This window comes from Eptatretus burgeri, chromosome 7 (assembly GCF_056783735.1).
Source record: "Eptatretus burgeri isolate ZD-2024b chromosome 7, Ebu_testis_v1, whole genome shotgun sequence".
Taxonomy (NCBI): Eukaryota; Metazoa; Chordata; class Myxini; order Myxiniformes; family Myxinidae; genus Eptatretus; species Eptatretus burgeri.
Genome location: NC_140967.1, coordinates 42,438,215 through 42,465,687, shown reverse-complemented (window position 1 = coordinate 42,465,687; position 27,473 = coordinate 42,438,215). Strand labels below are relative to the sequence as shown.

Here is a 27,473-nt window from a genome sequence, read left to right as displayed (position 1 = left end):
TTGTGGACGTGTGTAAAACTTATCCCCATCGCATGCGGAACGTGTGTCATACGCCGAGTACGTCGTAAAATTTTGAACATGTTTAAAATTTCTTGACGTACTCTACTTACTACGACGTATGATAGCGTGCTTTAGCATTCTACTCACGTATACCAAACTTACTCATACCGTATTTGACGTGCCCCAACGTTTTAGACACATTTTTCTTAGGTCGGCATACGCTGGCAAGATCGCCAAGGTGTGACCGCGATGTTGACACTTCCATTTCTACGGCAGTTATGATTCGAATTGTTGTGCGTCAGCCTTTTAATAGGCTACGTCACGACATCGTCGGCGATGCGTGCAACGCACTATGCCTAAGTTAGACTATCGGTGGGCATCGGTTGTGTCGGCCGACAACAGGTTCAGCATTCGTTGGTATAAGTTATCTATAACACAACGAAACGTTCTGTGTCCGTTACCAATGCGTTATACATAAGACCAAGTCGCTATGAATACGTCCGAATCTTAAAAAAAAACATCAAAAGTTCAACGTAAGCCAGCGTTTTACATACATTTTAATACGTTGCCATCGCTGGCTAAAACGTCAAGGTGTGACCGGGTCTTAAGCAGCACCATCTCTATTCTGATGCCAAAGCTAAATGTTGATGCCAGAAACGTGCGTTTACATCAAATATTTCGTGATCTACAGCTCGGCAAAAGGGGTTTATCGACTTATGGGACACCCCGTAGATAGGTAGGTTCATCTGACGATCATTCCAGAGAGTGTGTGATTGAGATTTCCAAGATTTTAAGGACATATTCCATTTATAGGACCAGAATCTAATAATTTCCAGATCAGGAGAGAGATGCACAATTGCTGTTTCCCAAATAGAGGGATGGGTACTCCACGACACAATGTGGAGTCATCTGATAAAAGAAGAGAGGGTTTCTACAGCATCAGAGATGGCATTTTTATAGATGACGAACAAGAATAGAGCCAAAAACACTGCCTTGGAAAACTTCAGCCTTGACAAGAAGAGGGGAGGAGAGGGTTCCATTGATGGCAATATGTTGACTGTGTGAGTGGAGGAAATCCAAAATCCATGAATGAAGATGGCCTTCAATGCCATAAGCAGAGCAATTTGCAAGCAAAGCAGGATGCCAGACTTTGTCGAATACCTGAAATGTGTCCAGGGAGACAGTTCTAACCATTCCTTTTTGACTGAGGGCCTCCAACCATTGCTGAGAGAGCAGAAGAAGTATGTACAGAGTTGATTGACTGGGATGGAATCCAAACCGAAGGTCAGAAATCAAACTTTGAAAACAGGGGGAAATTTTTATTATCAAAAGCAATGATGGATTCCATGACTTTGCTTGTACATAATTGGAAGCAAGCTCACTAGTCTATAGTTGGCACGGTCTGTTTTTGCACCCTTCTTGTGGATGGGTGTGGTTTTTGCTGAATTGTTTGGGAGGAAAGCCTTGAGCCAACAGAATAAGTGTTGCTTGATGGCAGATGACCTGGTTTTCTCAAGCAGTCTTTTTATTTTGTACACATAGTTGAGGCTCAAGGAAGGGCTAGTAAACTGAATGGATCCGGACATGACAGGATGCAAAAGGAACAGTCGAGAAAGGGGGAAAACAAACTTGAAGACATGGACAAACAAAGGATGTGGAGAGGAATGGGTGGCAGAAGTGGATGCATAGGGTGGAAAAGATGCATGGGGAAGACAAGATGATGCATGGGGTGGAAAAGATGGATACAGAAGGAAACTCCAAAGAGGGAACACTGGAAATTTTGATGGAGGAGGGACTGGGGTGGGTTAACAAGGGTAGAAATAGATCACGGTTTTGGATTGGGAGCAAACTGAAATGGTAGTGAACAGCGGTGTTGAGGACCTGGAAGGAAGAATGAGATTGAAGACATGTGGAAGTTGGTTCCACAGGTGGTAAAAGAGGAACAAATGAGTGGAGGTGAGCAGTGATCCTGGATTTATGTAAGGTCAGGTCAGGTATGGGAGCATGCGTCGAAGCAGCGCATCGCTGCATCCACTTTCCGCCGGTACTGCAGGAACCTCCAACTCACCATCTCCCAGGCATATGCCTGGCCCACCCCCATCTCCTTGAGATGCTGATCAATCTGTTGCAACCACGAGGCACATGGTTGGCCCATTGGCCTCCTCCACTCACAAGGCTCCCTCGCAGAGAGAATCTGGTGAGCAGGATCAGCATCAGGAAAATAAGCCATATGTCCATACAGCTGCAGCTGATGCTCAAGATGATGCAGGTAACAAATCTCATTGGAGTCCCTCAGCAACCGCTCATTGGACACAAACTCAGACCAGGGATAGCCAAGGATTCTCTGAAGAGACTTGGCACCAAAGGAATAAAGTCTCCATCTCAGATCCCTGGTCAAAGTCCAAGTCTCACATCCGTAGAGCAAAACTGGAAGCACCAAGGACCTGAAGACTCGGACTTTTGTCCTCCTGCACAAGTGCCAGCAGTGCCACACCCCGTGATGCAGTGACTCCATGACTCCCCAGGCCCAACCCAGATGTCTATTGACCTCTGGCTCACAGCCAGCAGAGACATGAATATCACTGCCAAGGCAAATTAATCTCTCAATGTCCTCAACATCCTCACAACGAACAGGTACAGACAAGATAGCAGCATCCAAGTTGTCATTGAAAGCCTGGATCTCCATTTTGACCCAGGAAACGCGTAATCCCAGTAGCTCCGACTCCTCGTTCCCCAAAAAGGATATCCAGTCTCCACAAAGATGACTGCATCATCTGCAAAATCGATGTCAGAGATCTTGACATTCCCAATCGATGCACCGTAGCTTGATCTCTCCGACATCCTCCCCAGAATCCAGTCCATACAAGCGCTGAAAAGTGTGGGGGCCAGTAAACACCCTTTACGAACTCCAGCAACAACTGGAAATAAGTGGGACATGGTATTACCACATCTCACCACTCTCAGCAGCAGAGTGTAGTTCAGACATCACATTGATCAGTTTTGGTGGCCTCCCACGAAGACCAAGAATCCTCCAGAGGGCATCTCAATTCACTGCATCAAATGCTTTGCAGAGATCAACATAGGCTGCAAACAGCCCCTGCCGGAACTCTCATCTGCATTCGGTGAGGACCCAAAGAGAAAGGATATTGTCAATCGTTAACCTCATTGGTGTAAAACCTGACTGCTCTGCACGCTGGTGCTCAAACAGATGGTGGCGAACCCTATCAAGAATTATCTGAGCAAACACCTTTCCCGGCACCGAGGGCAGCGTCACCCCTCGGTAGTTGTTGCAGTCCTGGCAATCACCCTTCCCTTTCCAGAGAGGGACAACAAGGCCCTTCTTCCAATCAGTTGGGACGATGCTTGTGTTCCAGCAGAGCACAGAACTGCATGCAATAACACAAATACAGCATTTCCACTAGCTTTAAGAAGTTCAGCATGGATGCCACAGATCCCTGGAGCTTTACCCCATTTCAACTGGTTCACCGCAGTCTGTTTCCACAAACGACATGGATCGCAGTTGATTGGAGGGTCAGCAATAGGGATAGTAACACCCCTGACATCCAACTCGACAGCTGCTGGATCAGCCTGGTACAACCGCTCAAAGTAACTGGCCCAGCAGGCCTTCACTTCGTTCTCCTCTGTCAAGAGCCTACCACCCTCCGCTCCAACGACAGTACACCGAGGGACGGCCTTGGAAGAATGCAATGCACGAATTCCCTTTGTAAGCAGTAGTTTCACCAAAAAGGCGGTTGATGGTGGACCATATGTGCCCTGCAGAGACCTGGTGAGGGGGGGGTGGCACAAAGCATGGAAAAAGCAGAGGGTGCAAGATTCAGAAAGAAGGCGGTAGAAGACAGAGAGACCACCCATCTGCCCATGATGGTGAAGTGATAAGCCCATAGACTCAGCTTCAGCATGGGAGATTCTAATAATCTTGAAGGCCTTGGTTTCCACAGCATTAAGCTGAGTCTATTAACTTTTTGATATTTTTGCTACTCCTCACTTATCTCCTGGCTGATTGTTCCAAAACCTGACACATGAATGTCAAGTTGGTTTTTTTTTTACAAGACAATACCCACAGAATCGCTCGGGTTTCAATTTTTCTATTTCACATCATGAGGGCTCCCAGAGGGGCTCCCTCAAGTCTCACCATGTAACTTCCGGTCCCAGGTGATCAAGTCAGCGTGGGTTTCAATCTTAGTCTGAACTAGGTCAAATTTAAAAGCAAACAAGTCTGAAGACGACGATGGTTCACGAGTGGTATTTGACGATGTAGAATGTTTCAGAAGTCAAGGATGAGACAATGTGATAATGTTTGACCAAGTTATAAAAATGATCAACATGATGTGGTACGAGTGACGGGTTATTAGCTGCAAAATGTCGAAAACCTGGTTTCGTTCAACAACTTTCAAAATTTGACCTTTGCATAAACTTTAAAGGTCCCAAAACAATGTTGTGGACATTAAAATAAGGAAACAGGATATGTGCTATAGCTTATTGGAGTTAGTTCGTCGAAGAAGGTCGAAAACCCGGTTCGATTCCCACAACTTTGAAAATTTGACCTTTGTGAACTTTAAAGGTCAAAGGTCAAGGATTATGACCTTTGGTGCAAAACTTCCTCTGGAACATTCCAAGAACAATATAACGTCATATCGGCTTTATGGCATTTCGCACTCCTCGGATTATCCATACTTTGATGAAATCAGCGTAAAAACAAACTTGAAGGGGGCGCCACGGGCAAGCTGTTCGAGATAGAGCAAAATGGTTTCAAGACTTTAGGTGGGGAATGACCTCAAGATTATGCATAAAAAATATTGTCATCCGAGCTCTCAAAGTTTAGACGGTCATATGATTTTTATGTCAAAATTCGCAATTTTCTAAGTTCGTGACCTTGTGACCTTGACCTTGGGACGAAAATGAAAAATCGAGCTCCGTGGGGCTGTGCAGGTGCCATTCGGCTAACCAAATACCGAAACTCCTGCCAGATTTGACAAACCCCCTAGGAGAAGATACAAATTGAAATCGGCTACCCCCTAAAAACACAATTCGCAATTTTCTAAGTTTGTGACCTTGTGACCTTGACCTTGGGACGAAAATGAAAAATCGAGCTCCGTGGGGCTGTGCAGGTGCCATTCGGCTAACCAAATACCGAAACTCCTGCCAGATTTGACAAACTCCCGAGAAGATGCAAATTGAAATCGGCTACCCCCTAAAAACACGTTTTTTGGGCGTGGCTCCGCCCATAATGGGCGCACCATGCCCAATTTCAGGAAAACACAACTAGATCATGATATAAACCTCCCACCAAAATTTTTTTTATCAGGATTGGATCAAAACCCACAGAGCTATGCTCAGGACAGACAGACAGACACACAACAATAACGAATATAGTGGTCACTTATTTTACCCCAAGTACCCCAAAACAAAAGGTTACCCTGAGTACCCAAATTAATGAGTTCATCGAATTGTGTTTTGGTTGCATTTTGGAATTGCAGCTTCATCGAATTGTGTTTTGGTTTGGAGTATCTGTGATAGATCCTCAAAAGTGAGAATTCACTAAACTGAAGTTATAATTGAGCAAGTCAACCTTCTCCTGGTTTGATGTTGCAAGGGATCCATTGTCCTTTTTGAGATGTCTGATTTTATTCTTCCTCTTTATCTTACTGTTGAAATACCGCCAAAAGCTTTTTGGCTTTGAATTAAGATCTTGGGCTCTGCTCAAACTCTCCACCTCATTCAAGCCACACACCTGAATCTTCTCTACTCCCCACTCTCATCTACTCCTAAACTTATTTCCTTCCTGTAATCAATTTTGACCTCCATTACGTAGGTAGTCTCTCATAATAATTGTCAGTGTGTGTATGTGTATGTGTATGTGTATGTGTATGTCCTCCTTAACCCCCAAAATCATGAAACCGAGTTGCCCTAAACGTTGCATGGATAACGAGGGAACTCAATGGGAATACATGAATGAAAACTGGGTACTTGGGTAAATTTAAACAGCCCTTTTGAAGATGATTACCGGTTTACTTTCATGAAAGTCGACCTTCATGAAACAGATCTCTGGTGGCTTGTACATGTTGCTGCATTTGAGCCCGGGGAGTAACTGCTGAAATCAACATGGTGCTTCCCGACATTTGTTCCTTTCACATTTCTTTCTAATTTCTTTTCATAATCCTCTTTTGTTGATTCCAATTCTTGCCTTTTTGTTCTCTTTCATCTCTTTTACTCCCTATTTCTCTCTTTTGTTATCTATACGTCTAAGGAGAAGTGAATTCTTGCAGAAAACTTTCTGTAAGGCTCACTACTTGGCTGCACCTGGATGGGTTTGAGGGTGGAGGAGGAAAAACCAGGAGCAGCAGCTGAAACCTGAATCCCAATCCAGGGTCCTCCTGATGACTCCATCTTTGTTCTTTACTTCTTTGGGTTCTTTCTTGTTGTTCTGTTTGATTATTATCCTTGGTCAGCCCAGCTTCACCTCACAGGGGTCTTCGCCAACATTTGGATTCAGCCTACTAAAAATGCCTTGCCTTTGAAACACGATCTACTCTCACAAATTACTTCGAGTTTATAATCGAAATATGATTTCCAAAAATTTTTCGGATCAGATCTTGTGGACTAAATAAGTGTTGAGATCTGGAATTAAATCTGAAAATTCGAAGAAATTACCGATCCTTATAATTAAGCATATATCTTGCATAAGCTTCAGGCAAGGCTGTGCACTCTCCTCCATATTTACACAAGAAAATGTGAAATTGCCAAAGCATTAAACTTAACTTTTTCTACTGTTCTGTTTTTCAATTGATTTTCCCAGTGTAACTTCATTGAGTGCACCAAAAATAACTAGAGGGGCACTCGGGAGAGCGCATACCTCCGACACACAATGCCTGATCCACGAGAACATATCAGGCCCAACACATTTTTGAGATATCGTGCTACATAATCGTTTTTGGCCCGATCTCTCAATGGTGAAGAATGACTTAAAAAATTATCAGATCCGGATCCAGATTCGGATCTTCACCAAAATTGAATCAATTCTTCGTTGTCACACACCCATCGTGCCCACCAGGTTTTGTCCGAATCCATCCACAAGTTTCTGAGATATCGTGTCTGGAGGGGGTTGGGGTGAGAGTCATGAGGAGGTTTGGGTGAGAGTTCGGAGGAGGTTGGGGTGAGAGTCTGGAGGAGGTTGGGGTGAGAGTCCGGAGGAGGTTGGGGTGAGAGTCCGGAGGAGGTTGGGGTGAGAGTCCGGAGGAGGTTGGGGTGAGAGTCCAGAGGAGGTTGGGGTGAGAGTCCGGAGGAGGTTGGGGTGAGAGTCCGGAGGAGGTTGGGGTGAGAGTCCGGAGGAGGTTGGGGTGAGAGTCCGGAGGGAGGGTGTGGGAGTCCAGAGAGAGGGGAGCGTGGGGTGGGAGTCTGGAGGGAGGGGAGCGTGGGTGGGAATATGGAGGGAGGGGAGCGTGGGGTGGGAGTCCGGAGGGAAGGGGAGCGTGTGGTGGGAGTCCGGAGGGAAGGGGAGCGTGTGGTGGGAGTCCGGAGGGAAGGGGGAATGGGGTAAGGGTCTGGAGGGAAGGGGGCATGCGGTGGGAGTCCGGAGGGAAGGGGAGCGTGTGGTGGGAGTCCGGAGGGAAGGGGAGCGTGGAGTGAGGTTCCGGAGGGAAGGGGAGCGTGGAGTGAGGTTCCGGAGGGAAGGGGAGCGTGGGGTGGGAGTCCAGAGGGAGTGGAGCATGGGGTGGCATGTGAGGAGGAGGGAGGGGAGGATTGGCATGTGAGGAGGAGGGAGAGAGGAGAGAGGGAGGGTTGGCATGAGGATGAGGGAGAGGGGAGGAGGGAGGGAGAGGATGGCGTAAGAGGAGGAGGGAGTGGGAGGAGTGGCATGTGAGAAGGAGCGAGTGGGAGGGGTGGCGTGTGAGGAGGGAGGGGAGGGTTGGTGTGAGGAGAGGAAGCATTGGTATGAGGAGGAGGGAGGGGGAGGGTTTGCGTGTGAGGAGGGTTGGTGTGTGAGGAGAGGGAAGATTGGCGTGAGGTGGAGGGAGGGGAGAGGAGGGAGGAGGAGGGTGGTGTGTGAGGAGGAGGCAGGAGAGGGTTGGCATGTGAGAAGGAGGTAGTGGGAGAGGTGGCATGTGAGAATGAGCTGTTTGAGAGGTGGAGTGTGAGAATGAGGTAGTGGGAGAGGTGGCATGTGAGAAGGAGGTAGTGGGAGAGGAGTGGCGTATAAGGAGGAAATGGGAGGGGTAGAGGAGGGTGGCGTGTAAGGAGATAGTGAGAAGAGAGGAGGGTTGGCGTGTGAGGAGAAAGGGAGGAGGAGAGGAGGGAGGGGAGGATGGCGTGTGAGAAGGAGGGAGTGGGAGGAGTGGCGTGTGAGAATGAGGAAGTGGGAGAGGTGGCGTGTGAGAATGAGGTAGTGGGAGAGGTGGCATGTGAGAAGGAGGTAGTGGGAGAGGAGTGGCGTATAAGGAGGAAATGGGAGGGGAGAGGGGGGTGGCGTGTAAGGAGAAAGGGAAAAGAGAGGAGGGTGGGCGTGTGAGGAGAAAGGGAGGAGGAGAGGAGGGAGGGTAGAATGGCGTGTGAGAAGGAGGGAGTGGGAGGAGTGGCGTGTGAGAATGAGGTAGAGGGAGAGGTGGCCTGTGAGAAGGAGGTAGTGGGAGAGGAGTGGCGTATCAGGAGGAAATGGGAGGGAGAGGAGGGTGGCGTGTAAGGGGATAGGGAGAAGAGAGGTGGGTTGGCGTCTGAGGAGGAGGGGAGGAGGAGAGGAGGGGGGAGGATGGCGTGTGAGAAGGAGGGAGTGGGAGGGGTGGCGTGTGAGAATGAGGTAGTGGGAGAGGTGGCGTGTGAGAATGAGGGAGTGGGAGAGGTGGCGTGTGATGAGGTAGTGGGAGAGGTGGTGTGTGAGAATGAGGTAGTGGGAGAGGTGGCGTGTGAGAAGGAGGTAGTGGGAGAGGTGGCGTGTGAGAATGAGGTAGTGGGAGAGGTGGCTTGTGAGAAGGAGGTAGTGGGAGAGGTGGCTTGTGAGAAGGAGGTAGTGGGAGAGGTGGTGTGTGAGAAGGAGGAAGTGGGAGAGGTGGCGTGTGAGAAGGAGGTAGTGGGAGAGGTGGCTTGTGAGAAGGAGGTAGTGGGAGAGGAGTGGCGTATAAGGAGGAAATGGGAGGGGAGAGGAGGGTGGCGTGTAAGGAGATAGGGAGAAGAGAGGAGGGTTGGCGTGTGAGGAGAAAGGGAGGAGGAGAGGAGGGAGGGGAGGATGGCGTGTGAGAAGGAGGGAGTGGGAGGAGTGGCGTGTGAGAAGGAGGTAGTGGGAGAGGTGGTGTGTGAGAATGAGGTAGTGGGAGAGGTGGCGTGTGAGAAGGAGGTAGTGGGAGAGGTGGCGTGTGAGAAGGAGGTAGTGGGAGAGGTGACGTGTGAGGAGGGAGTGGGAGAGGTGGCGTGTGAGGAGGTAGTGGGAGAGGTGGCGTGTGAGAAGGAGGTAGTGGGAGAGGTGGCGTGTGAGAAGGAGGTAGTGGGAGAGGTGGCGTGTGAGAATGAGGTAGTGGGAGAGGTGGCGTGTGAGAAGGAAGTAGTGGGAGAGGTGGCGTGTGAGAATGAGGGAGTGGGAGAGGTGGCTTGTGAGAAGGAGGTAGTGGGAGAGGTGACGTGTGAGAATGAGGGAGTGGGAGAGGTGGCGTGTGATGAGGTAGTGGGAGAGGTGGCATGTGATGAGGTAGTGGGAGAGGTGGCGTGTGAGAATGAGGGAGTGGGAGAGGTGGCGTGTGATGAGGTCGTGGGAGAGGTGGCGTGTGATGAGGTAGTGGGAGAGGTGGTGTGTGAGAAGGAGGTAGTGGGAGAGGTGGTGTGTGAGAATGAGGGAGTGGGAGAGGTGGCGTGTGAGAATGAGGGAGTGGGAGAGGTGGTGTGTGAGAATGAGGTAGTGGGAGAGGTGGCGTGTGTTGGGGGGGGGGGGGTAGGAGAGGAGGGATGAGGGAACCGGAGTTGACTGGCCGGTACCTTTGCCGGTTTATATTAAATAAGTAAGTGCCTCCTCGTCCCCGATCAGCCGTCACGACTCAGGTATTCCATGGTCCGTCATGGCGATGTAAAGGCCGTTCGGTTTCGCAAATTGTGCACATTTTACCTCAATGACATTTAATGAATCTTATCTAATTCAAGTATCATTGTAAACAGACACTGGGTTTGCGAGAATAATTTTAATTACTTTTACCTTGATTGAGGAGATCGATCCAAAATCGAAATCAAACCAAGCGGAAGGTGTTGAGGACAATGGCGGCGCCCGTGCTTTCCGGTATGTTCACACAGATCTGTGGTTATTTAAAAATAATAATAATAATAATAATAACACGAGTTGTTTCACAAGGAAATTAAAGACTCGAAGAGGCCGAGATGTCATTGGAAGTTTGCGCTCGTATTGCCGACCGATGGTTGTTTGTGCGTCGTGCTCTGTCCTTGTAAATGCTGAACGTCGAGCAAGGCTCCAGCACGGACTGTTTAAAAAGAAAAGACCGGTAAGACTCGGCAGGGATTCGAACCACTGACCTTCCAGACTCCAAGCGGATGCTACAACCATTGTATCCATTCCGACCCCCGGTCGAATCAAACCAAAGACGTTAAAAATCTCCTGATTCTCCATATAAAAAAAAAGAGAAAAGAGACCTGGCACAAACAACCATCACTCCCTCAGCTTTGTTTGAGGTTGATTTGTTTTCTCCTTTTCTGTTTCATCCCCATTTTCCCCTTCCTGTTGCTGTTTCATTCAACTTGTGTGCAGCTTGTTCTCCCCCCATATCTCCTTCTCCCCCATGTGTCCTTCTCCCCCATGTGTCCTTCTCCCCCATGTGTCCTTTTCCCCCATGTGTCCACCTCCCCCATGTGTCCTTCTCCCCCATGTGTCCTTCTCCCCCATGTGTCCTTCTCCCCCATGTGTCCTTCTCCCCCCATGTGTCCTTCTCCCCCATGTGTCCTCCCCCATGTGTCCTTCCCCCATGTGTCCTTCTCCCCCATGTGTCCTTCTCCCCCATGTGTCCTTCTCCCCCATGTGTCCTTCTCCCCCATGTGTCCTTCTCCCCCATGTGTCCTTCTCCCCCATGTGTCCTTCTCCCCCATGTGTCCTTCTCCCCCATGTGTCCTTCTCCCCCATGTGTCCTTCTCCCCTCACGTGTCCTTCTCCCCCCATGTGTCCTTCTCCCCCATGTGTCCTTCTCCCCCATGTGTCCTTCTCCCCCATGTGTCCTTCTCACCCATGTGTCCCTCTCCCCCATGTCTCCCTCTCCCCCCATGTGCCCTTCTCCCCCCATGTGTCCTTCTCCCCCCATGTCTCCTTCTCCCCCCATGTGTCCTTCTCCCCCCATGTGTCCTTCTCCCCCCATATGTCCTCCTCCCCCATGTGTCCTTCTCCCCCATGTGTCCTCCCCTCACGTGTCCTTCTGCCCCATGTGTCCTCCCCATGTGTCCTTCTCCCCCATGTGTCCACCTCCCCTATGTGTCCTTCTCCCCCCATGTGTCCTCCCCCATGTGTCCTCCCCCATGTGTCCTTCTCCCCCATGTGTCCTTCTCCCCCATGTGTCCTTCTCCCCCATGTGTCCTTCTCCTCCCCCATATGTCCTCCTCCCCCATGTGTCCTCCCCCATGTGTCCTCCCCCATGTGTCCTCCTCCCCCATATGTCCTTCTCCCCCCATATGTCCTCCTCCCCCATGTGTCCTCCCCCCATGTGTCCTCCCCCCATGTGTCCTCCTCCCCCATATGTCCTTCTCCCCCATGTGTCCTTCTCCCCCCTCCACTTGATTTCACTCACTCTTCTACTTTGCTGTATTTCCGATTTCCAGATCTTCCAGGAGTCTTGATCATGACAACAAAAATAGAAAATAATCCCTACTCTTGAAAGACACCGTGGGATCTTGAACATAAACCAACTAGTGCTAGCAGTCAGGACACCCAACTTAACATACATCCAAGGGACGGAGCACTTTGTGATTAAACACTCCACCTGTTAAATGGAGCCTGGTGTTGGCTTATCGGTTCGGGTGTTGGCTTGGGATCCTCGGTTTCTTGAGTTTGAGCCACGCTGGCCACTAAATTAATACTGGGGGTTTGACTCAGCCCGTCATCCTTCCGAGGTCGGTGAAATGAGCGCCAGTGTACTGGTAATAGGGGCACTGCATCAGCGGCATCGCTGTGCCCCCTAACCAATGATGCAACCAGCAGCCAAGAAGGCAGCACATGATGGGAACCTGTTAAGTACCAACCGGATCTTTCATAGTTGGGTCAGGAATCAAACCCAGTTTTGACAGCTCAAGGGAAGTGTGTTACTTCTGCACCATCCTGTCGGGAAAGGATTGAACAGTCGTGGCCCAAAAAATATTGGCACCCAGTTGCACTTTTTCCAAATAACTCACAATTTTCTCGAAAAATCATTCAAATTGACCGAAGTATTTTGTCTCCACAATTCTGTATTTCACTGTTAATATGACCGACCGTTTGTTTTTCATACAGAACTTCATATATTCTTTTTAATCAGGAAATAAAAAGAAACGACAATGACAAAATTATTGACACCCTCAACTTGATGTTTGGTAGCACAGTCTTTGGACAAAATATCTGCAGTCAAGCACTTCCTATAGCCATGAATGAGCTTCCTCCACCTCTCCACTGGCAGTTTAACCCACTCTTCTTGTGCAAACTGCTCCAGTTCTCCCAGATTTGAAGAGTCCTTTCTCCCAACTGTTGTTTTCAGATCTCCCCACGGGTGTCCGATGGGATTTAGATCTGGACTCATTGCTGGCCACTTCAGAACACTCCAGCGTTTTGTCTTGAACCATTCTTGGGTGCTTTTGGAAGTGTGTTTGGGGTCATTGTCCTGCTGCAAGACCCATGACCTTCGACGGAGACTCAGCTTTCTGACACTGGGTTGAACATTGTGCTCCAAAATGCTTTGTTAAGCAACCGATTTCATAATGTCATGCATAGATTCAAGGCACCCAGTGCCAGAGGCAGCACAGCAACCCCAAAACATCACTGAACCTCCTCCATGTTTGACTGTAGGGAAGGTGTTCTTTTCTTTGAAGACTTAATTTTGTTTTCTGTAAACAGAGATGATGTGGTTTACCAAAAAGCTCTAATTTGGTCTCATCTTTCCACAGGACATTCTACCAGAATAATTTTGGCTTGTTCAAGTGTGTTTTGGCAAACTCCAGTCGGTCTTTCTTATGTCTCTCTCTCGGCAGTGGGGTCCTCCTGGGTCTCTGACTATAGAACCCCCTTTCATTGAGTTGGTGACGGATGGTGTGAGTTGAAACCGTCGTACCTTGCGTCTGAAGGTCAGCTTAAATCTGTTTGGCAGTTGATCGAGGTGCTTTCTCCACCATTTGAATGATCCTTCGCTGCAATCTTCTAACAAGTTTTCTCTTGTGGCCACATCCAGGAAGGTTGGCTACAGTGCAATTGGCCTAAAACTTCCTGATAACATTGTGTACGGTGGACACAGGAAATCAAGGTCTCTGCAGATGGACTTGTAGACTTGAGATTGTCCATCCATCCATCCATCCATTGGGACCATACTCTATGCAGAGCGTTGGTGCTGCCGATGCAGTCTCCTTGGCTATTGGGGACAATCCTGGACAGGTCGCCACTCCGACACAGTATACCAGAAAGCTGGCACTCATTTTGCCAACCTCAGAAGGATGACAGGCAGAGTCAACCCCACCTGGTATTGATTCAATAGACAAGTGGGATTTAAACTCAGGATCCTAGGATCCCAAGCCCGCCCACCTTAACCATGAAGCCAACACCAGGCATAGATTGTCCGTGCTTGGCGACAATCTTGTGTCTTGACCTCCTCAGACAATTCTCTGGTTTTCTTTCTTTTCTCTATGCTCATTGTAGTACACAGAGTAACACAAAACAGCAAAATGACTCCTTTTCTCGATTTAAACTAGTTGATTGGGTGATTTTTATATTGCAGGCACCTGCAACTCACCACAGGTGAGTTCAATTCCAAAGTAAAGGAGAATCACCTGCTTGAAATCTAATTGTTTCTAACAACTTCTAAAAGGTGCTAATAATATTTTCCAGACCATTTTACGATTTCTGTGTGGAATGAGCTAAGATTTAGTAATTTTTACCTCCGCCATCGAAGGTGAAGGAGGTTATGTCCCCCCCCCTGTCTTTGTTTGTCTGTCTGTGTACAGGATATCTCATAAACTTGTGGACGGATACGGATGACATTTTGTGGACAGGTTGGTTGTGTGACAAAGATGAACTGATTCGAATTTAGTGGAGATTCGGATCCGGATACGGATCCAACTACGAGAATTTTTAAAGTGATTCTTCACGACAGAGATTTGGCTAAACTAATATAAAGCACAATGTCTCAAAAAGTTCGGACGGATTTGGATGAAACTTGATGGACAGGCTGGGTGTGTGACCATGACAAATTGATTTGATTTTGGTGAAAATCCGAATCCGGATATGACTATTTGAATTTTTTTATTTCCAAAATGAATCTTCACCATTGAGAGGTCAGGGCTTAAAACGATATATAGCCTGATATTTCAAAAATGTATTGGGCCTGATATGGTCTCGTGGATGAGGCATTATGTGGCAGAGGTATGCGCTCTGAGTGCCCTTCGAGTTAACCTCCGCCATCGAAGATGGATGGAGGTTACTGTTTTCACCCCTTTCTGTTTGTTTGTTTGTTTGTTTGTGAACAGTATTACGGAAAAACTCCTCGACGGATTTCGACGAAACTTGTTGGGGGGGGGGGTTAGGTCTGGTCCAAGGATCATGCCATTAGATTTTGGACTTGGTCCAAAATCCAATATGGCCGCTATGGTAGCCAATTTGAAAAAATATTTGAATTTTTTTTTTTTTGCATTTCTACTTTTTTAAAGTGATTTCCAACCCCCCGCCCCCCCTCCCAAAAAAAAATTGTGAGAAAAAAAATTTTTGCAACTTTTTTTTCAACAAAATTTCGTTTTTTTTTTTGCATTTCTACATGTTTTAAATGATTTCCAACCCCCCACCCCCCCCCCAAAAAAAAATTGTGAGAAAAAAAAATTTGCAAATTTTTTTCAACAGAATTTCGATTTTTTTTTTTACATTTCTACATGTTATAAGTGATTTCCAACAAAAAAAACATGCCAAAATTATAATTGCGGCTGATTTTGGAACTTCAGGTGGATATACCCACGTAAAATCAATTTCTGTCTCAAGGAATCTAGTTATGACGAATGAATTGAGTATGTAAAAGTTGCAAACTATAACTCTGTGAGCACTGTTGACGTCAAATTGAATGAATGGGATATCAGGTTCACTTGCAGTATTGGCGGCGGAGGTTTTGCACTCTACCGAGTGCTCCCCCTCAAGTTTCAGCGATTTTTGTTTTGTTCCACTCCAAACCAAAGAAATACATATGTGGAGACCAAAATATTTTTTATTCAAACAATTTTCTGGAAGAAATGGTGCATTATTTGAAAAAACTGCAAGGGTGCCAATATTTTTGGCCATGACCATACTTCCATTTGTTTGTTTTACAATTGGTTACCTTATCAGCATAAGTTTCTGACAGATGAATTTGTTGTTAAAGAATCGTTTTGGACCTGCCCTCGAGAGCAACTAATCATATCACCCTCGGACTGATGTTGGCTTAATGTTTAAGGCGCTTGGCGTAACTTCCTTTGGGTTATGAGTTCAAGCTCCTATCAAGCTGTTGACTTATTACCAGGTCGAGTTGACTCAGAGCCTGTCATATTTCTGAGGTCAGCAAATAGAGTACCAGTGTGCTGGTAACAGGGGGCATTGCATTGGCAGCACAGCTGTGACCCGAGAAAAATGAGGCAGTCAAGCAGCCACTGGTTGCATTCAAATAAATAAACCTTCACCCCATCTCTCAACATTTTTCACTCATCTCTGTGCTATCATCTCCACTTTGTTCTCTCATAACACCCCTTCCCTTTCCCTTCTCTCCCTTGGTTTTTTTCCCGCATTTGGACATCTAAATGTGTAAACAGGAGCTTGCTGTCCAGCTTGGCTTTGCTAACCTCACTGACTGTGTTAATTTGGCTGATATAAAATACACCAATACAAAATGCTCCTCGGGAGTTTTAGGTTCATTGATAATGTTAACTTGTATCATTTAAATGCTATTAATCATAAAACAACTTGGACTACTTTGACGTTTCACATTATTTCCGCTTTCCAAGGAAACTATCTTGTTTTTTTTTAATTTTATTTGAGATAACAGTTCATGCAAAAATATTTCAATAATAATGATGAGTCTTCATGATGTACAGGAGCATTTAGTAAAATGCATTCGACCAATCAAGTTTGGACATTTGCATTTAACTTGGATACTCTAGGTTTGCATTAATGCTCATTAAAAGTTTGAAATTCTCTGAAGTTTGACTTCGAAAATCATTCTTAAAACTTTTACTTCTGTAAATGGTGGTGTTAAACCATGCTTTTTCCTTGTCCTGATGCTCAGCGTGCAGTACCATGGTGGTAGCGGCACTGGGCCGCGCTGTTGCATCAATGCACATATCGGTGGTTCCTCGTCTTTTCTCAACATCAACCACCATCACACCACAGTGGGCTGCCTGCCTAGTCGGTCCTGCGACGATTCACAGGCCTCAAGTACCACCTCAAAACAATGCGTGTTCAGGTGTCTGCTCACTGCACACATCAGCCACGCTGGGGATCTACAAGATCATCTGGAAACTGCGTACCAAGTACACAATCCAGGCAAAGGGTCGAAACAAGACTGGCGGCCGAGACAGGAGGGGTGTGTTTATGTTGTACATTTCGTGTTGATCTTTAAGTGTCACGTTGCGTTTTCTTCAAATCTTAACGTTTGTTTTTTAAAAACACTGAATGATCAATTTTTCAATGAAAACACTCTTCAATTCCTTCAATTTCATCTTGTTTGAATTTTTTTTTTTAAGAGCATCATAATATCGTATGTAAGGGAAAGGAGGGGTGGGAGTTGTGGGTTGTTAAGGGGCTAAGTTTAGTTCAAATGGTCTGGTACAAATCATCCGAAAATTTAATGATTCACAAATTATCCTGATGCTCCAGTGTTGGTCCTGCTGAAGCAGTTTCTTAGCAAAGGTTCATGCTGGGGGGGGGGGGGGGTTGCCATCCTTCTCCCAGCAGTAGTTATGGCAGGAATTTAGAATTTGTTCATGGTGCAAGCCGTGGCTCACTGACTCTTCGTGAAGGACACCATGGGATCTTTAACTTTCACCAACTCATACCGACAGACGGGACGCCCAGTTTAGCGTCGATCCGAGGGATGGCACACACATTGATGAATGATCCTATCTGTGAAACACTGGGATGACACTTTTTAACTGGGTCTGGATTCAAACCCAGGCTACTCGGCTTAGAGATTAGTGTGCACACCTCTAGGCCATCCTGTCAGTCCTCACAACATATTGTGACTATTATAATCCATCACCGCCTTCCACACGTTTAATATATCTATAATTCCAGCAGTGTGTGTGTGTGTGTGTGTGTGTGTGTGTGTGTGTGTGTGTGTGTGTGTGTGTGTGTGTGTGTGTGTGTGTGTGTGTGTGTGTATGTGTGTGTGTGCGACTGCTGTTTCTCGACAACCACTGGTCCCATCTAATTGAAACTTGCCAGCTATATTGCTGGGGACCTGAGTATGTGCCTTTTCAAGGTTTGATATTAATCGGACAAGTGCTTCCCAAGTTATGGCCATTTATTTACCAACCAATGACAGGACACGTTGCTGCGTAGGCATGGCCGATGGGGAAAGGGCGCCATAGTTACCGTGGCGTAGGAGTGGCAATGGTCAATGGCAGCAAATGTCATGGCAAGCAAAGACAGGGAAGTAAACTTGATTTTAATTTGGATTTTAATTAACTGTGTGTGTGTGTGTAAGTATCTCAGCAGTTGTTACTTCAATGCAAGCGATAATTCGCGGAATGCATGTGAACATTCCGTACGGGCATGCACCACTTCCCGATCATGATTACTTACTGTATTCGAATAATTTCTCGATTTCTTATGCGCATTTATAGATAAACACAATGCCCCAATCCAGTCGTCGTTTACGAGAGCGAAGGAACGGCCTGTGTGTTTGTTTGAAAGTTTTTTTTTCTGGGGGGGGGGGGGGGGTTGCACGTACTGCCACGCACGTACGGCCATGCACGTACGGGCACGCGAGAGCGAAGGAACGGCCTGTGTGGTTGTTGTTTCTGGCACGCTGTTTAAAAGTTTTTTTTTTGCACATTCGGCTACACACGTGCGGGCACGTACTAGTATGTAAGATGAGGATTTGAAGTGCACTTGGTTTCCAGCGATGGTTTACACACGAGCAGTCAATAAATTTACTTGAATAACTCGGTGGTTCCTTCATGCAACCGCAATCGAGGCGGTTACCATTACAATCTGAAGCCAGGGCTTCAAGGAACACTGAACTATCAGTGTTCAGCTTACTTTGTTTAGGTGTCCTGTTCCTTTGTCGTCCTCGTAAGTTGCATCGGAAAACGTCAATCGGTTGACTTCAGCTCATGTTGCGGCAGGTTCTATGACCATGCCGGTTATTAAACAGGATTCCAACAAATGTATTCTTCCACAGAGGCCAAACAAACTCAATCAGCGTGACAAAATTGTGGCAACACGAGGCAAACAGTTCCTTAAGAAATAATTCAATAAACTATTCACAGTGGACATGATAAACAGAATACTGATAGACAGAAAGAAATAGAACTACACAAAAAGAATGTCTCCTGAGGCACCAATATTCGCACGTGCACATACAAACACACACACATACACACATACACACACACACACACACACACACACACACACACACACACACACACACACACACACACACACACTAAGAGGGATGCGGAGTAGTCATCGGTTGTGGAACTCCAGGCTGATGCAGAAATAAAACGGTGCAAGCTCAGAGCAGGAACCAAACTTGGCCGGGGGTTCGTGGCAGGGATGAGAGCGGAAATTTGGTAAATTTCTTCTGCATTAGCGTAATGCATTATTACCACTGTGCTCTAGAATTTATATTGTACAGTTATCATGTTTGTAAACTGAAATACTGTGGCAGGCAAAGCATGGCTGCATCGCATTGGTGGTGGTCATAAGCAGCGGTATCGCATGGTGGATTTCAAGCGAGAAAGAGTCGCGGAAAATGCTGCGAATGAGCCGTTTGCAGAGAAGGTGCTGTTGGTGCGGTACGACCCTCTCAGGTGAGTTGGTGATGTTTTTTTTTACGCAAACTTCCTTCAGCCTGTTTACTCTTTGCGTTAAGAAATGACAATGTGTTGGTCTTGACAAGTCTCTGGTGGCAAGATATACAAAATGTGATGGGTTGGAGTATCTTTTTATGCAAGATGCTGGGGAGCATTCATTTTGAAGCTCAGCCAGTTCAAGTGGGCACCATGCTCCTACAATTCGGATCCACGCTGAGTCGACACACACACACACACACACACACACACACACACACACACACACACACACACACACACACACACACACACACACACACACACACACACACACCAGTTCGTGAATTATCGTAAAGATTATAGATACTGTTACGGGTTTGCCAGCCAGGTCCTGAGGGGCTACCCGGACCCGCTTTCCAACCTTTTACCCGAAAGCCGACGGGCTGCAGATAACTCCATGGCATGATGAATTGCTAAGCAACCACAGACGTCTGAGACAATAGATTTAAGCAGGGTCCTCGCGTCGAGGTCCCACATTACCTTACCAGCAAATAGGTGGCCCAGATACGGCCCATGCCTCTCAGATCCTCACTCCACTCCACTCCTCTACATTCAGTACTGCCGAGCGATACCATCAGTGGTGACACTGACTGATGTCTATCGTAATGAAACCACGGGGCAAAACTCCCATCCACTATTTGCACACAAGTTTCTTACGAATGGAGAAGGAGACATTCGAGCAGGTTGGAAACAAAAGATCATGTAAAACAAATAGCATGTATTCACAAGCAATGCAGCATCACGTAAGCCCTTTAGACGTTCATCTTATCATGGAAACTACAGACATAGGTGCCTCATTCACTTCGCGAAGTTAGATATGTCAGGGTGATGGAGAGATACAGAAGGTGGGGCTCGTTGGCGACCCCTCGCTCACCCTACACAAACCTGTGGGCTTATGTTGTCCCAATGTGAAAAAGGGAGGGTGGAAAAGAAGAAAAGGTGATGGTGTAATGCACCATTTGGGGAGAAATGTGCAGAGAAAATCGTGAATGCTTATCAGTACCCCTGCTCTGAACAAATTGAGGGGAAATTGTTGATGGCTCTGAGCGTTCCAAGTAAACGATTAGAAATTGGGAAATCAAGAGAAAGATAATCAGTGTGTAATAGCTGGTCCATCCAGGGAGTACAGCTCCACAGCTTGTCAGCGCACCCTCCGCAGTTCACTCGCACTCGTTCCCAACAGAGCCTGTCTGCACAATGGCTTGGCTCACTCTTGGATGATTTCTCTCGCACTTGTGATTCCCTAAACGTAACACAGCCACGAGCTCTGCAATACCAGGACTTATAAAGCTCTTTCCAGAGGTACGGTATGAAGACGGGGATCCTTAATTACTTAAGGACAGGGAGGGGGTACATTGGGAATTGGTGGGGGGTGGGGGTGTCCATGCAACTAACCAGCAAACAAAAGGGATCCTTAATGATCTATCTTAAAGTCTCGGTCATTCCGCAGAAGATAGACAACAGATAAGAGGGAGACAAGACAAATACCCTGGCTATGCCAAGCGGGACAGCAGGATCCATTGCAGAGAGTCACAGCCATTCACATCCTTGCTGCAAGTCAGCAGGACTCCATGCGCAGCCCAATGTGAGTGGGGAGGAGAGGCGTGGCTGGCTGGGTGAGGGTGTGGTGCAGTGCAGTAGCCTTCGCACTAGTTCAGTCTTGGGAAATCCTGACTTCCAACAACTGCGTGCTTTTATAATACTAGTACGTGCCCGTAAATAAGTAAGTAAGTAAGTAAGTAAGTAAGTAAGTAAGTAAATAAATAAATAAATAAATAAATAAATAAATAGAATGAATAAATATTCCAACCGCGAGCAAGAAACAACAACCACACAGGCTGTTTCTTAGCTCTCGCGTGCCCGTACGTGCGTGACCCGGAAGTTCGCATATCACAGTTACGATTATTCGCAATTTAGGTTTTAATGGCCATTTATTCAATTTGTGCCAACGTATTTTACCTTTTCGCTATGTCGTCGCAAGAAAAAACAAAAAGAGAAGAGAAGAGAGAAAAAAAAATTTACTTCCTGTTTCGGAGCATACCACCACTCTGATGTTACCAAAATTTATGCACCGTCTCATATGAAAACGATCATAACTTGGGGCATTGTGTTTATCAAAAAATGTGCATAAGAAATTGAGAAATTATTAGAATACACGAAGTCATCACTCTCTGAAGCCGGTACGTTGTAACCTGTAATGGGGAACGCGGCTGAGCTTCCCTTCCCCCATCGGCCACGCCCACGCAACAACGTGTCTCGTCATTGGTTTGGTAAATAAATGGCCATAACTTGGGAGGCACTTGTCCAATTAATATCAAACCTTGAAAAGGCGCATCCGCGGGTCCCCAGCAATATACCTGGCAAGTTTCAATTAGATCGGACCAGTGGTTGTCGAGAAACAGCGGTCACAGACACACACACACACACACAGACAAACAGACACACACACACACACACACACACAGACACACAGACAGACACAGACAGACAGACACACACACAGACACACACACAGACACACACACAGACACACACACAGACACACACAGACAGACACACACAGACAGACACAAACAGACAGACACACACAGACAGACACACACAGACAGACACACACAGACAGACACACACAGACAGACACACACAGACAGACACACACAGACAGACACACACAGACAGACACACACAGACAGACACACACAGACAGACACACACACACAGACACACACACACACAGACACACACACACAGACACACACACACAGACACACACACACACAGACACACACACACAGACACACACACACAGACACACACACACACACACACACACACACACACAGACACACACACAGACACACACACAGACACACACACACAGACACACACACAGACACACACACACACACACACACACACACACATTGCTGGAATTATAGATAGATATGGCCCCTACTTTTTCTCATGACATGCTTCGCTCCCCCCTTGCTCGCAATTAGAGGAGTGTCCGTTGGATGGGGGTACGATGCCCCTCGTGACTTGTCATTCAGCAAGGTCCTCCCTACTCCCTCTCAAGCAGGAGCGAAACCTTCTCCGCATCTAAACTGATGCCCGATAGCCTACCCAGATGTTATAAAAGAAATTTGAGGGGAGAACACTAAAAACCACCATCTCTTGAAAACCTTATTCAGGCAAACACTGGGGAAGGTGGACATTGTCTGTCTAAACATATAAGTGACATATATCTAATATCACAATTAATTACCTCACGCTTGCTCGATTACATTTACTGCAGACCCAACTAAACAACATACACTAAGCAATGTTAACCCCGAGAAGTCATTTCCACACCACTATCCAAAAATATGTTTGTGTGTGTGACTTTTGCAGGAATCTCATTTGTCCAACTTTATGAACACCCCTTGTCAGTGCTTCATCAAGACAACAGGCAGCAGTTTAAAGTCAAAAGGCGTATTATCATTATTGTAAATTTGCACTTTTAACGTTTAACAACGGTGTGCACAAGTGCAAGGCAAATCTCTATCTTTGCATAACCTGAATAGCAATGCAATATTTACCTCGGCCACCGAAGGTGAAGGTGGTTATGTTTTCAACCCTATCTGTCTGTCTGTCTGTCTGTCTGTTGTGTGCAGGATATCTCAAAAGGTTGTGGACAGATTCGGACGAAACTTAGTGGACATATTGAGGGCGTGACAAGGAAGAATCGATTCAATTTTGGTGACGATCCGATTCCAGATCTGGATCTGATAATTTTTAAAGTGATTCCTCACCATTGAGAGATAGTGCTAAAACGATGTACAGCACGATATCTAAAAAAAGTTGTGGACAGATTCGGACGAAACTTGGTGGACAGCTTGGGTTTGTGGCAAGGATGAATTCCTTCAATTTTGGTGAAGATCCGGATCTGGATGCGAGAGTTATTTAATTTTTTTTTAAGTGATTCTTCACAATTGAGAGGTCGGGACAAAAACGATATATATCGCATATTTCAAAAAATGTATTGATTGGGGCCGATATGTTCTTGTGGACCAGGCATTACGTGGCGGAGGTATGCACTCTCCCGAGTGCCCTTCGAGTTCTCCCTGAAATACGTTTTTTTTTTTTTTTTTAATTGGAAAAAAATAATGCTACACATTGCCGAATTTTGGACACGTCACATAATGAGATTTTACACAAAGTCAAATCTCATTCCTTTTGTTTGGTTTTTTATCATGTGGGCCTGTTTCAGGTCAGGCCACATTGCAATGGTTGCTGGTGGAAACCAGAAGCGCTGGATTGTTGCCACAGAGAACATGCAGCCTGGGCAAATAATCAACACAAGCCAGAAAATTAGCCGAATCAATGGTACGTAACAGCTTGACATATGGTACGTACGCTTCAACTTTGATTAGTTCTATTTGCACATATCTCGCTCCATTTCTTTGTTAATATCGAGCATACTTATGAATGTTGACAGTCTCAAAAGAATCCATAGATCCAATGTTCTCCATTACTCAAAATTAAATATTCCCATTTGAGGTCACATGCTTGCATCGTTTTCCAAGAGATCGCTAACGTAACCCCAAATCAAACGGAATGTTGCTAAAACTGACCCTCTTACTTCTAGACAAGTCAGCCTTCTTTCCATAAGCAAAGGGATTCTGCCAGAAACTCATTCCTTGGTTTCCTCCCCAAGTCTAAGCTAAACCCTCACCTCCATTCTATCACAACCCTCTTGTTTTACTTATGGAACTGTCTTTAAAAGTCTGATCTTGAACTCTTCCCCAGAGGATATTAACTGTGCTCCCCACTTCCACTTCATTTTCTCACATTTCAGCTCCTGAGATTTATTGCATCTTCTGAGACCCTGTTTCCACCCATCTCCTGCAATTCCTCTCCTTGCCTTGTCATGCCTATGTAGTTGTCCCATTGTTTTCACTTTGCCCCATTTTGTCCGTTGAGCCATTGCATTGTTATCCTCCTCTTCCATCAGCGTCTTGATATTTGTGAAAAATAATTAACAAGAGAAAAGACCCCACATTTCTCTGACAAGCGAGAGTTGTCAATAATTACGGTCAAACTGTGCTCCACGGATTAATGCAAGGTGGATGACAAATATATTGATACGGTCACCCAGACCCTTATTCCATTCCTCAAGCCAAAAACGGAATTTGAAATGTGTCCTTTGAAGGTTTGAAATGTATTTCTCTCTTAAGTCGCGTATCATCGAAGACTGATACAAAATCGAGGTTCATGGGAAGATCGAGTTTGTCAAACAGGAAAAGGCAACCTAGTGACACGGTGGGGTGCAGTTGGATATAAAGGGATTTTACTGCAGTTAGATATAACGGGGATATATTTAGGATGAGTGGGATTTCACACATATATATGGGTGTGTGAGATTGGGGTAGTGGGAGGGGGGGGGACCGTGTTTTCGGGGAGTTGAGGTGGAGTTGGGTGTGAAGTACCTTGAGTTCATATTTAACTGAGATTAATCTATCTATAATTCCAGCAATCTCTGTGTGTGTGTCTGTCTGTGTGTCTGTGACCGCTGTTTCTCGACAACCACTGGTCCGATCTAATTGAAACTTGCCACAAATATTGCTGGGGACCTGAGGATGTGCCTTTTCAAGGTTTGATATTAATCGGACAAGCGGTTCCCAAGTTACGGCCATTTATTTGCCAACCAATGACAGGACACGGTGCTATGACGTCACAAATTGTTTTGTTTTTTTTTGCACGATTGACGTCACAATTCTTCTTCTTTGTTTGATATGACGTCACAATTGACGCTGGGGACCTGAGTATGTGCCTTTTCAAGGTTTGATATCATTCTTCTACATCCGTTTCAGCTGTTTCGCAAGTGTTTCCCAAGGTTTGAAAGCTGTTTTTTTCCCAAGGTTTGAATTAATTGTTCAAATTATTCATTAATCCCAAGGTTTGAATTTTCCCAAGGGAAACATCTGTTTCCCAAGGTTTGAAAGTTTTTTTGTTTTTTTGCACGTACGGGCACGCGAGAGTGAAGGAACGGCCTGTGTGGTTGTTTCTGGCATGCAGTTTGAAATTTTTTTTTTCGCACGTACGGGCCCGCACCTATGGGCACGCACCTATGGGCACGCACCTACGAGCCCGCACCTACGGGCCCGCACCAGTGTATTAAATCTTCGTTGGCACCACAATAATATTATTGCGGTTCTAGGAACAGGCCCCAATTGCACACAACATACAGGTCCCTCGGTTTCGTTATTTCCATAGTATATGCTCAAAGTAGTCCCTTCCCCTTGTGTGGTGGGTTGAATGTGATTGAATGCAGTGGTAAAGGGTTAGATAGGTTTTTTTTACCCTCCCTTTTCTCCCCATTTCTTAGGGGGCAATTGAAAACCGTCTATAAGCTTTGTGGCGCGTGCTGTGCAACACGGGCGCTGGCTAATTTGTATATCGTGCCAAAAGCTCGTTTGAATCATGCGCCAAGACCAAACTACCCCTCACTCAACCTGCCCATAATCTTCCTTCAGATGACGCAATAAGTACACAACCTTTATAATTTGTTGGAACACATTTTTATTTCCACTTGGTTTTCATTTTGCATGTTAATTTACGTTGTATTAAGACATTATACATGCCATTCATCTCCTCAAGACCGGAAAACCTCAGCCCGCCAACCACGACATCACCTCCACCACACACGAACGACCAACCTCCCTCCATCATCATCACCACCCTATCTACACTCCCCGCTCCCCCCACGGACACTGCCGTGGCTTGGAAGCATGGAGGTAGCGCAGGAAACGGCGACAGTGCCAAGCGCCTCCATTCTCTGGACTTTATCAAAACTTCAGGACAACAGGCGCCAATTGTCCATTAGCGTCTTGTTGCTAAATAATCACTCGATTCACTCATGCAAGCAATAACGAGTTCCCAGCGTTCGCCCCCACGCCTGTAATGCGTCCCAAGCCCCCCACCCATGTTCATCACAGAGGGTCCATTGCATACCATGGTTGAGCGACTGACTGAGCAGAAATCATTGTGGAGGTCTGTCATGGGCGGGGCTAAAGCAGTGATGTGCCAATCAGCGGCTGAGATTTCCCCAAGAGGCCGTTTTGATCCACCTTTAGGCCCTGCCCTCGCTGAACAATTATAAAAAGGGCAGAACGGCTGATGCTTAGCTCATTGGTTTTTTTTTTATTTTTTATTTTTTTTTGTATACCTTGGTCGAGGCTCGTATGAGAGTTAACACACAACTCACAGCAAGGATGCATGAGACAAGAGGGGCGGGAGTGGAAGGGACAAAACAGTGGGGAACAGACACATTAGGTGAACTGTGGAAGGGAGAGGGATGGGGATGGGACGGGGAACATGGCGAAGAGAAGATGGACATTTCAGGGACTTTCAGGAAGGAAAGTAGGAGAAATGAAGGAAGTGGGCTTGGGTGGATTATCGGGGGAAGAAAAGATCGAGGATTTGGATGGGGGAAGATAAGAGGTGGTGGTGAACAGCTGTTTTGAAAGCCTGGAGGGAAGAATGGGAAAGAATAGAGTGAGGAAGTTTATTCCAAAGGCGGGAAAAAAGAGGAATGAAAGAGTGAAGATGAGCAGTGATTCGTGATTTTGGTAGTTTTACCAGAAGGGGGTTGTTGGCGGACCTTGAGCGCCCTGTGGAAATGTGGTGGGGACAAATCGCAGAGAGAGCAGGGGGGCAAGGCTGGAGAGGAGTCGGTAGAAGACAGAAAGACCACCGACCAACCTGCGGTGATTGAGTGAGAGGCCCAAAGACTCAGCTTCATTGCGGGAGATGCCGATGATCTTAAATGCCCTGGTTTCGACAGCGTGAAGCCGAGAAAGGTGGGAGGCAGGAGCACCAGCCCAGAGGGGAGAGCAGTACTCCATCAGGCTACGGACAAAAGCTTTGTAAGTGGTCAGGAGCTCAAGAGGGCCGAGGAAGGACTTGGCACGACGGAGGATTCCCAGTCGGCGACTGGCTTTTGAGGCGAGGTTGGAAATGTGACTTTCCCAGGAAAGGTCATGGCAGATAGTGAGACCTAGAAGCTTGAAAGAAAAGACTTCTTCCAGAGGATTGTTGAGAAAGTGGATGGGGGGTTTTGTAAACGGTCCTTTCGAAGAGACATAGTGAGAGTGTGAGATTTGTCTGGATTGAAAGACATGTTCCACGTGTTGGACCAGTTTGTGATTTTATCCCGATCTGCAGTGAGTGAA

General features: G+C 46.5%; 2 protein-coding genes across 5 annotated transcripts in view; one reads left to right on the top strand and one right to left on the bottom strand.

Annotated features, from left to right (window-relative positions):
• KLC4 (kinesin light chain 4) overlaps nt 1–10,215 on the bottom strand; it is a 232,257-nt gene extending 222,042 nt beyond the window's left edge. Inside the window, exon 1 of one of the 2 annotated variants that reach the window (XM_085888200.1) lies at nt 10,193–10,215. The gene's annotated coding sequence lies outside the window, so the exon portion shown is untranslated. Of the gene's footprint in view, nt 1–9,978; nt 10,060–10,192 lie in introns of those variants that run through there. The other variant, XM_085888197.1, reaches the window with a different exon arrangement.
• MRPL2 (mitochondrial ribosomal protein L2) overlaps nt 9,927–27,473 on the top strand; it is a 36,530-nt gene continuing 18,983 nt past the window's right edge. For 2 of the 3 annotated variants that reach the window (XM_085888212.1, XM_085888210.1), the window contains exons 1-4: nt 10,188–10,273; nt 16,467–16,763; nt 19,077–19,218; nt 23,510–23,625. In XM_085888212.1, coding sequence (XP_085744338.1) covers nt 10,252–10,273; nt 16,467–16,763; nt 19,077–19,218; nt 23,510–23,625 — 577 coding nt within the window. In that variant the 5' untranslated portion in view covers nt 10,188–10,251. Of the gene's footprint in view, nt 10,042–10,187; nt 10,274–16,466; nt 16,764–19,076; nt 19,219–23,509; nt 23,626–27,473 lie in introns of those variants that run through there. The other variant, XM_085888211.1, reaches the window with a different exon arrangement.